Source organism: Orycteropus afer, unplaced genomic scaffold (genome assembly GCF_000298275.1).
Source record: "Orycteropus afer afer isolate SDZICR_OR568_19922 unplaced genomic scaffold, OryAfe1.0 scaffold00375, whole genome shotgun sequence".
Taxonomy (NCBI): Eukaryota; Metazoa; Chordata; class Mammalia; order Tubulidentata; family Orycteropodidae; genus Orycteropus; species Orycteropus afer.
Genome location: NW_006921962.1, coordinates 865,487 through 877,093, shown reverse-complemented (window position 1 = coordinate 877,093; position 11,607 = coordinate 865,487). Strand labels below are relative to the sequence as shown.

Genomic DNA, 11,607 nt, shown 5'->3' with positions numbered 1-11,607 from the left:
ATATCCTTGGAGTTCTTGGCAAGTGGAGCCTGTTCTTAAGTCCCTGGAATCTGGGAGAATGCTGTCGTTTTAAATATCCAAAATGGTCATGCTGCTTGTAAACAATCAAAACGGCTGCACCCTCCAGATGGACAAAAGTCCACTGCTCAGCCCATCTTCCTCTTCCCTGCTTAACCTTTATTCCCCAACCACCAGAGCAGTCCTCCATGCAGTCCCTGGTTAGCAAGGCAGATTTTTAGGTTAATTCTTAGGTCCTAAAACCACTCGGCAATATCCAAGCTGTGCCATCAGGATCACTGCCAGACCACAGCTCCGTATGTTTCCTTCTTTTGGCGTTTTCATGCAAATTCTTCTCCTAGTTGAAGTTCAGTCCACTTCTATATCCTTCCCTTCAAGGCTCAGGGCTCCAGGATTATCTTCTGTATCTGTGTTAATTGGTTCCCCTTTTCTTTGTTGAAGAGGGTCTGTGCAGTCTTTCTGCCTAGTCCACCATCTTACCAGAACTTTGGAAGTACTTATTTTTGCTAAGAAATTTGGAAGACCTTGTCAACTGACTGGAAGATATTGATATCTGTGCCCATTTCAAGGAAAGGTGATCCAACAGAATGTGAAATTATTAAACGATATTACACGTAAGTAAAATTTTTCTGAAGATAATTCAAAAAGCTGGACTCAGAATAGAACATGGAATAAGAGATCATTGCTGATGTAAGTTGAATCTTAGCTGAAAGCAAAGAATATCATCAGAAAAATGTTTACTTGTATTCTATTGATGATGCAAAGCCATTTGACTGTGTGGATCATAACAAATTACGGATAACATTGAGAAGAATGGGAATTCCAGAAAACTTAATTGTGCTTATGAAGAACTTATACATAGAACAAGAGGTTGTCTTTCAAAAAGAACAAGAGGATGCCACATGATTTAAAATCAGGAAAGGTGTGTGCCAGGTGTGCCTTTTACCATACTTATTCAATTTGTAAACTGAGGAAATAATCCAAGATGCTGAACTATATGAAGAAGAACATGGCATCAGGATTGGAAGAAGACTCACTGACAACCTGCAATATACAGAAGACACAATGTAATTTGCTGAAAATGAAGATGACTTGATGAAGATTAAAGACTACAGTCCTCAGTATGGATTACACCTCTGCATAAAGAAAACAACATTTCTCACAACTGGACCAATAAGCAATATCATGAGAAATGGAGAAAAGATGAAATTGTCAAGGATTTCATTCCATTTGGACCCACAATCAACACTCATGGAAGCAGCCATCAAGAAATCAGATGTTGGATTGCACTGGGCAAATCTGCTGCAAGGGACCTGGGGAAGGACTTCAATTTGAAGATCAAGGTGTCTTTACCCCAAGCCATGATATTTTCAATAGCTTCATATGCATGTGGAAATTAGACAATGAAAAAGGAAGACTGAAGGAGAATTGATGCCTTTGAATTGTAGTGTTGCAGAAGGATACTGAAAGAACTATAGACTGCCAGAGGAAGGAACTGTCCTGGAAGAAATGCAGTTGGAATGCTCCTTGGAAGCGAGATTGGCCAGACTTAGTCTCACCCACTTTGGTCATGTTGTCAGAGGGACCATTCCCTGGAGAAGGATATCATGCTTGGTAAAGTGGAGGGCCAGAGAAAAAGGGGAAAGCTCTCAATGACATGGATTGACATAGTATCTGCAACGATAAATTCAAGTGTAGCAAGGATTGTGAGGATGGTACAGAACAGGGCACTTCTTTGTTCTGTTGCACATAAAGTCACTATAAGCAGAATTGACTCAACAGCACCTAACAATAACAACCAGGTTTTATGTATGCCTATGCCCTAAATTCTTGATCATATGCTAGCTACCTCCTAAAATGATTGAACGTCAATTGTTTTTGATACAGTGACTCTGTTTCTTCCATTTTCTTTTGATGCTTCCTGCATCATTAAATATTTTGTCCTTTCCACTGGTGTTGAGTCGATTCCAACTCATAGCAAACCCCACTGAGTTTCCAAGTGGTAAAATTTATGAAGTAGGTTGCCCCGTGTTCGCTCAGCAGAGTGGCTTGTGGATTTAAGCTGCCAACCCCCTTCAATATTGAAACTCAAGGCTTGAGTTTTTTCTTTAGTTCTTTCAGCTTAAGAAATGTCGAGCTTTTTCCTCACCTTTGTTTTTCTAATTTCAGGTCTCTGTACTTTTAATTTCTCTTTTCTTCCTATCTTTTTAGTGAACTTTTGCTTTCTTCATGCATGATATCCTGATGTCATCCCACAACTCATCTGGTCTTCGGTCATTTATGTTCAATATGTCAAATCTATTCTTCAGATGGTCTCTAACTTCAGGGGGGATATAATCAAGGTTGTATTTGGCTCTCTTGGATTTGCTTTAATTTTCTTCAGCTTCAACTTGAACTTGCATATGAGCAATTGATGGTCTGTTCCACAGTCCGCTCCTAGCCTTGTTCTGACTGATGATATTGAGCTTCTCAATTGTCTCTTTTCAGAGATATACTCAATGTGATTCCTCTGTATACTATCTGGTGAGGTTCATGTGTATAGTCACTGTTCATGCTGTTGAGAAAAGGTATTGCAATGAATAAGTGGATGGTCATCCAAAATTCTATCAAGTGATCTCAGGCATTATTTCTGTCACCATGGCTTTATTTTCTAGCTACTGATGCTTCCTCTTTGTTTTCAACTTTTGCATTTCAATCAGCAGTAATCATCAATACATCGTGATTGCATGTTTGGTTGCTTTCAGACTTCAGAAGTTGGTAAAATTTTCAATTTCTTTATCTGTGGCTTTAGTGGTTGGTGTGTAAATTTGAATGATAGTAGTATTAAGTGGTCTTCCTTGTAGATGTATAGATATTATCCTATCACTGACAGTATGGTAAAGGATCTCTGGTGGCACTGTGGTTAGGGCATTGGTCTGCTAAACAAAAGGTAGGCAGTTCCAACCCTCCTGGTCCATGGCAGGATAATGAGGCAATCTACTTCCATAAAGATTAACAACCTTGGAAATCTGATGGGGGTCTCTATGAGTCAGAATCAACTTGATGGCAGTGGGTGTAGTTTTTGTGTTGGACAGCATTGTACTTCAGGATAGATCTTGAAACATTCTTTTTGATGACGAATGCCACACCATTCCTCTTTAATTTGTCATCCCTGGCATAGTAGACCATATGACTGTCAGATTCAAAATGGCCAATACCAGTCCATTTCAGCTCACTGATGGCTAGGATACTGATCTTTATGCATTCTTTTTCATTTTTGACAACTTTCAATGTTCTTAATTTCATGCTTTGTGGATTCCACACTCTGATTATTAATGGATATTTAAAGCTGTTTCTTCTCATTTTGTATCATGCTCATCATTAAATGTAGGTCCAAGAAGTTTTACACATCATTAAGTTGACTCTACTTTGAGGAGGCAGGCCTTTCTTAGTTGTATTTTGAATGAAGAAGGAAGAAATCCAAGCTACACTGAAAGAATTGGAGGGGAAAAAAAAGGCTCCAGGAATTGATAGAATATTCATTAAGATGTTTCAACTAATAGATGCAGCACTGGAGCCACTCACTCATTTATGCCAAGAAAGTTGGAAGACGGCTACCTGGCCATCGGACTGGAATAGATCCATATTTATGCCCATTCCAGAGAAAGGTGATCCAATAGATTGTGGAAATTATCAAACAACATAATTAATATTACAATAAAGTAAAATTTTCCTGAAGATAATTAAAAACAGTTGCAGCTGCATATTGACAAGAAACTGCCAGAAATTCAAGCTGGTTTCAGAAGAGTTCATGGAACAAGGGATATCATTGCTGATGTCAGATGGATCTTGGATGAAGGAAAAAAATACCAGAAAAATGTTTACATGTGTTGTATTGACTATACAAAGGCATTCAACTGCATGCACCATTACAAATTATGGGTAACACCGTGAAGAACTGTAATTCCAGACCATGTAGTTGTGCTCATGAAGAACCATATGTAGACCAAGGGGCAGTTGTTCAAACAGAACAAGGGGACACTGAATGTTTTAAAATCAGGAAAGGTATGCATAAGGGTTGTAGCACAATCTAACTTACTGAAAGGGAAGTAAACTTTAAACACTTACTGATGAATATCAAAGATGCCATCCTTCAGTATGGATTACACTTCAACATAAAGAAAACAAAAATCCTCACAACTGGACCAATTAGCAACATCACAATAAATAGAGAAAAGATTGAAGTTGTCAGGGATTTCATTTTACTTGAATCCACAACCAACAGCCATGGAATCCACAGTTCAGGAGTCAGATGATGTATTGCACTGGACAAATCTGCTGCAAAAGACCTCTTTAAAGTCTTAAAGAGCAAAGATTTCACTTGAAGACTAAGATGCACCTGACCCAAGCCATGGTATTTTCCATATGTGCAACTGGTCTTTCCTCATATGCATGTGAAAGCTGGACAATGAATGAGGAAGACCAAAGAAGAATGGATACATTTGAATTGTGGTGTTGGCAAAGAATACTGCAAGTACCATGGACTGCCTGAAGAACAAACAAATCTGTTTTGAAAGAAGTACAGCTAGAATTCTTCTTAGAAGCAAGAATGGCCTGACTTTGTCTGACATACTTGGTAATGTTTTTAAAAGGGACCAGTCCCTGGGAAATGATATCAAGCTTGCTAAAATAGAAAGTCAGCAAAAAAGAGAAGACCCTTGGCAAGATGGATTGACCCAGTGGCTGGGGCTATGGGCTCAAGCATAGCAAATATTACGAGGATGGCACAGGATTGGGCAGTGTTTCATTCAGTTGTATGTAGGATTGCTGTAACTTGGAGCCAACCTGACGGCACCTAACAACAAGAACGTTCTCTAAGTGGCAATATACTGAATGGTTTTAAGCTAGTTTTGAACATTCATGTGAGGATGGCTAGCTCAGTTCTACAAATTCCTAAAGTATGGCGTACTCTTCAATAAAATAGGGATAATAATAAAAACACTTGCTTCATAAGATTGTTACAGCTGCCATAGAATTAGCAGTACGTAAATTCTAGCTATCGTTATTAACAGAAATCAAAAGGACTGAACATTTTACAATATGCTTTCACTATAAATTTTGTTAAGTATTATCTAGGCTAAATTGGACTTAAAAAGTGAAATAAAACAGAGGTAGAAAAGAGAAGAATAGGAGGGAAAAAAAAGAAAAGAAATATAGACACTCACTCAGAAGTGACTAAGTGTGTTGCAGTGCAAAATCAAATACTTGCATACTTACGGAGCTGCCCAAGTCGAGCTTTTTCTTTTTTACCAAACAAACGTCCTATTGAAGACTTGATCCCTTTCTTCTTGGGGGCTTTGTGAAGAGAGTCTTGGCTGCTATTGGCACTTCCAAGCCCAAGGCTTTCTGGCTCAAGGGAGGCAGATAAACTACTGCAAAACACAGAAGAGAGCAAACTGCTTGTTTTAACTGAACATCCACAGGTACACAAGGCTTGTTTCGTTTCTAAATGTACAAAAAGAAGAATAAGTAGCCTTTGAATGTTGTTTTCTCTCTTCTCTTCTCACCCCCACTTTTTCTATTAGGAAGATTTAAGTATAGTTTCCTCAGCCATTAAGGCCTTAACTACTGAAATTATTTCTGAAAAATTTAGTTTTGCTCCAAACGGATTTTTTGTTCTTATTCTGTGTATGGTCTCTAATGACTTAATGAACAATGGCTGGCTTATCAACTGTATGTTAAATGATCTTCCGTTATTTAACAGTTGATCATTTACCTGGTTCTTTCTCAGAGTTTGTTCTTTTTATCTTAAACATAATTACTGATATTAAGAAATATAAGTAATAATAAAATTTTAGTTGCTAATTTCACCTATTGTTTCACTGGATTTTTTCTCCAGCCACCTTTCTCTCAGTTTTGGAGTCTAATTTACTATATTTTAAATTATCTAGGCAGTATCTACAAGCAACTCATATACCCTAGTGATCACTACATATTTTTTCACTACATATACTTCTCATGCATACTTTTCTCATTTATACTTTTAGGTATATGATAATTCCAAATGATATTCATGCAGTTAGTCTAGTTTAAATTCATGGATAATAGATTCAACATTATATTAACAGGATACGTTTAATAAATATTGCTGTTATTTTTTTTACAAGTGTTAGTTTGATAATAATAATAATTCAACAATACCATGATGAATTATTTAACTTCACTTACTCATCCTGATTGATCTGAGTTCCCATTTTGTAAAACTCGAAAACAATAGTGTATCCTATGTTTAAATATAATTTATTCTTTTTTGAAGCTGGAGTAACCTTTTTCCCAATTACAAATTTAAAAGGAAGAAGAGGGAAGAGGAGAAAAGAAATGCTTTCCAGCAGCAAAAGCCTTGTTTTCAAAAACATTTTGTTATAAGATCATTATTTTAGTCTATATAAGCAATGTGTCCAGAGATACTACCATTGAAGAGAGTAAGAGGAAATACATTCATAAAGTAAACTGAATGCTTATATTTATTGGTCATTAATTTTATAGAAATCTATTTTCAATTTTTTATCTAAATAGGAATGTGAAGAGTTGTTACAATGAAGCAGATATTCCTGACTTCCCTTTTCATTTAACATTTATCCAGTAAATAAATGCTTTTATTTTATTTTTCCTTTCTAAGAATTTTTTGCTTGAGAAGCTGTTATAGCTAGCAGCAGCAGCACCCACGGGATGGTCTGCTGAAAGTAATGAGGTATAATAGTGGATTTTTTAGACCTTAATTGGTCCTATACTACAAAATCCCAAAACCTACTGCAATTAAGTCAATTCTGACTCATAGTGACCCTACATGACAGAGTAGAACTGCCCCATAGGGTTGCCAAGGCTGTAAGTCTTTATGGAAGCAGATTGTATCATCTTTCTCACATGGAGCAGCTGGTAGGTTCAAACCACCAACCTTTTTGTTAGCAGCTGAATGCTTTAAGCACTGCATCACCAGAGCTTCTTACACTATAGGCCTAATTTATACTGCTGTCTTAGAATTCCTTTAGTTTTGTGTTACTATTCCTAATAAGTCTTGCCTATAGCCCAACGGAAGGTTGGGCAATCCTACTTCCATAGTGATACTGCCTCGGAAACCCAAGGAGGGGTCGCTATGAGTCGGGGACGACTGGACGGCACATAACAACAACAACATAGCCCAACCACATTTTAATAGCGAGTATCTGCTAAAAAGAGGAGAGCTAGTCTCATAAATATTGATTAGTATCAAGACCACAAATATATAACTAATTTAAACTAAAAGTTTATCACAAAATAGACATTTGGTTAATTTATAAATGATATTGGGGAGAGGGAGAAGCAAAATACTAAAAAAGAGTGTTATGGATCAAATCAGGTATTCCATATAAAATTTAAAACAATCTCTTTTATAACACAAGGGAAGGGAGTGTACAATGAGCAGTGTTCTGGGAGAATCGCACCTTCGAGCTTCATTGTGGTAGGAAGAGGGGAGGGTGTGAGTCATTCTGATAGCTCTAGGTGTAGGGGGAGGAGAGGTTTCACATTTAATTGTAGCTTTATCTTCCCGACCATCTTCTTCCACCACTGCAATCTAGAAAGAAACAAAAAAAAAAAAAAAAAAAAAAAAAAACAGATAAAATTTGTCTAGAATTTCAACTGAAATATTACAAAAGAAGAAATAACAAAGCAAATCTATTTGAATAATCCTAATACAATAAGAAACACACACACAAAAAAAACCTTTGGGATACGGAGGTCTTACATATATAAATTCACATTATCAAAGAGTGTGAATTAAAGAGCTATTTAAAAGTGAAGACACTTCAATTAAAAATCATATATTCATTACACAAAGCATATTGTTTCAGAGTACATAAGCACTATAAATCCATATCTGGGGACTATGGAAAAGCTATGCTGTATGTAAACTCTATATAAAAAGATATTGAACACATATTTGAGCCAATTAACTGAAAAATAAACATTATATATAGTCATTTTATTATAATTTCATTATCTTTTAAGTGGGAGACTTTTGAAGTGAGAAGAAAAGTTGGCAAGATATAACTTCGATAAAGTGTTTTCAAATCACTAAGGCTAATAAAATATACTCCAGTATGTTAGAAAATGATTTGTGTTATATTAAAAAAATATATCTAAGGATATAATCTTTCAAATTGTTTTATTTCACTACCAGTCATGGAAAAATTGACAAAGGCACACATAAAATCATAAGAAAAGGGAATAGGGAGGAAATTGTTTTAAAGAAACATTCAGTTCCAGGTTCAGACAATTCAGGAGACCATCATTTTTGTCAGAGATAGAGCTATAGAGCTATATTAAAACAAAATTTTTAATCATCAGATTAGCTGTCAAGAAATACTTTTCACAACACTGATACCATTTCTTTTATGACATCACCGTGTACTGAAATATATAGAAAGACTGTGGAAAACACAATTAAGACATATACGGTTCTGGAGGTTCTGATAAAGAAAATTCAATATGACAAAAGCAAAAATTTTACAGCTGTGTTTCAGGTAATGTCTCATTTATTTTCTATGTTAAGTTGTTATGCATCAATAGTTTTGGTATGATAAAGACTTATGCATTGGGGGAACTGATTGGATTTGTTTCTGGTGTAAATATTGTTTAGAAATTCAGGATGCTCAGTCCTCATAATCTAATCATTGCCCCAAAATGCATAAACACTTTTATTTTGGAAGCCCTTGTTTTTATGTTCATACTTAAACAATTCAATAACACTTGAATTTTTTAAAATGTTTTATGTTAATTTAAAAAAACCTTTAACTGGAGGGACTATCATTGTTAAGCTTTCATAGAGAACATAATATTATTTATCTGCAAATCATAAAAAGTTTCCTACAGTACCTTTCTCCGATGTTTCCTTAAGTCACTTGGCTGTGATTGGAAATAAAAAGAAAATAGAGCTAGTCAGTGACTACAACTTGAAGATTTTATAATTTCAACTAGAATCTAAAGCTTTGTCACTCAGTGTACTTGTTAATTTTACTCAAATAAATAAAATTTATTTTTTGTTAAATTATTCCATGAAATATTATACTTTTGTTGCTTTAAGGAAATAGACTGATTTTACTCCATCTGACAAAGTTAGCACCTTATATACGTTTATGGATTTGTTGCTTGTTAAAAGTGAATACAATGAGGACATAATACAATATACTCAAAAATTGTGCCTGGAACTGAACTCACCTCTGTGGTTAAATTTTCAGCCAGATGATAGATAGGCATATAAGGTGAACAATAATACCAGGGAGGTACGCATACATTAGACCAATCAATCAACCGTAAGAGATCAAAAGGACAGCATTTGCCCAGGGATAGAAAAAAGGACAAAAGGACAAATGGAAATGCTAAACACAGACAGGAAGTGGGAAGAGTGCTGTTATATTGTGGAAATTGCCATGACTGTCACAAAACAAAATGTGGATGACTGTTGAATGGAAAATATGTTTTCTCTGTAAACTTTCACCCAAATCACAATAAAAAAAATCCATAAACATACACAATACATCTAATACTATGTTTTTAATGTCTAATTTTCTGTCACTAACATTTCTAATTTTCTTCAGAATGTTCAAATGTTTCTTCAGTATTTCCTATAGCTAAATGAAAATATAGCTTTGTTTTACTACAACAACAATGAATTTGGTAAAAACTTTCATTAGCTAAAAAAGAATTTACTGTTTTACTGATTTATTTAAATATTTGCCCTATTTTTTTCAGTGCTCAAATTATAATGCAATAATGTTCACTTATCACTGATGAATTTACTAATAGTTGTTCAAAAAAAGTATGAGAGCAGTAGCATCCTTTTCATATATGCAAATTACATGTAAATTATTATAGTACTATAAAAAAAAACAAACTCACTGCCATCTAGTCGATTTTCACTCATAGCGACCTCTTGTGGGTTTCTGAAGTTGTAAATGTTTATGGAAGTAGATTGCCCAGTCCTCCTTCCATGGAGTGGCTGGTGGATTTGAACTGCCAACCTTGTGGTTAGTAGTCAAATGCCTTAGGCATATGCCACCAGAGTATAATAAAAATAATAGCACTATCAAGGGGCAGGACACTAATGTCTATAAAAGTATTTTCAAGGGACAAATGACTATGTTGTAAAAATGTAAGAAAAAAAATATTAATAATAAAGCAAACCCACTGCTGTGGAGTCAGATCTGACTCATAGCAACCCCTCCTTGGGTTTCTGAGGTGGTATCACTGCGGAAGTAGATTGCCCAACCTCCCTTCCAAGGAGTGGCTGGTGGGTTTGAACCACCAGCCTTCTGGTTAGTAGTCAAATGCCTTAGGCATTATGCCACCAGAGCTCCCAAGAAAATAACAGAACTACAGAAATCAAGGTTTTGACTAAACACATCTAGACTGCTAACTAAATTGTTATTTGGGTTCAAGATTCTTACTATAGCTTTTGTGTAAGTAGGTCATTATTATTTTCTGTAGTACATATTACACATACACAAACTAAGTCAGAGACAGTAATGTTATTAACCAATAAAATCTTATGGATGACTCCTAGATTTCTAAAATAAGCAGATCACAAGTGCTTCAGAATATTAGATTAATGTATTATAGTTGGCTGAAAGTTACACTGTATTGGATGGAATCAGTTCTGATTAGTTGATTATTCTTATTGGCCATTGCCTGTGCTGTCTATTTTTTAAATATTTTGAATATCAACTCTGAAAATGAGCACAGGATAGAGGATTCGATGATTTAGAAAGGTAGCTGTTTCCTTTAAATAATAATAATAATAAATCGGCCATTTTTATTTTATATAGGTTTCATTGCATGTTGTTAATTGCCTTCACGTCAGCTCTGACTCCTGTTGACCTTATGTGTAATAAAACAGAACAGTTGCCTGGTCTGGTGCCATCTTTATGATCTTTGGCATATTTGAACCTATAGTTGTGTATTGTGCAAACCCATCTCCCGGCAAGTCTCCCTCATTTCCGTTGGCCCTCTTCTTTGCCATACATGATAACCTTTTCTAGCCAGCTATCTTTCCTAATAACGCGTCCCAAGTAAGCAAATCAAAATCTCGTCATCCTCATTTCCAAAGGACATTCTGGTTGTATCTCTTTTAAGAATGTTTTATTTGTTCTTTTGTCATAGTATAACCAGTATTGTGTGTCAGTATCACTGCTCAAACACAGAGAAGCTCCAAAATGGTAAAGAATTTGATAATGGGGAATGTTGCCATACTATGTAAATTGCTTTCTATTTCAATTCTTAATTTTAAAATGAAAGAAAAATATCTTTACCTATTTACATAACTGCAAGTCTATTAATAGAAAATTATATATTTTAAAAGATGAAATGAGACATTTACTGGTTTATAAGACATTTTATCTTAGGGTAAGAGCATTTTATATATATATACACACTTTGTACATATGTATGCATATATATGCATTCATATTTATACACATATTCATACAAATTATAATGAAAATAATTCTCAGTTTTAGCCAGATGACATATTATTGCAAAATACCTAAAGATGCCATGCAGACAATTAATTAAGCA

At 35.1% G+C, this 11,607-nt stretch overlaps 1 protein-coding gene across 1 annotated transcript in view; it reads right to left on the bottom strand.

Moving 5' to 3' along the window:
- PPFIA2 (PTPRF interacting protein alpha 2) overlaps positions 1-11,607 on the bottom strand; it is a 643,396-nt gene that overhangs the window by 88,733 nt on the left and 543,056 nt on the right. Inside the window, exons 17-19 of the mRNA XM_007953155.2 lie at positions 8,911-8,940; positions 7,479-7,609; positions 5,275-5,429 (exon numbers count right to left, since the gene is read on the bottom strand). Of these exons, the coding sequence (XP_007951346.1) occupies positions 5,275-5,429; positions 7,479-7,609; positions 8,911-8,940 (316 nt within the window). The remainder of the gene's footprint in view (positions 1-5,274; positions 5,430-7,478; positions 7,610-8,910; positions 8,941-11,607) is intronic.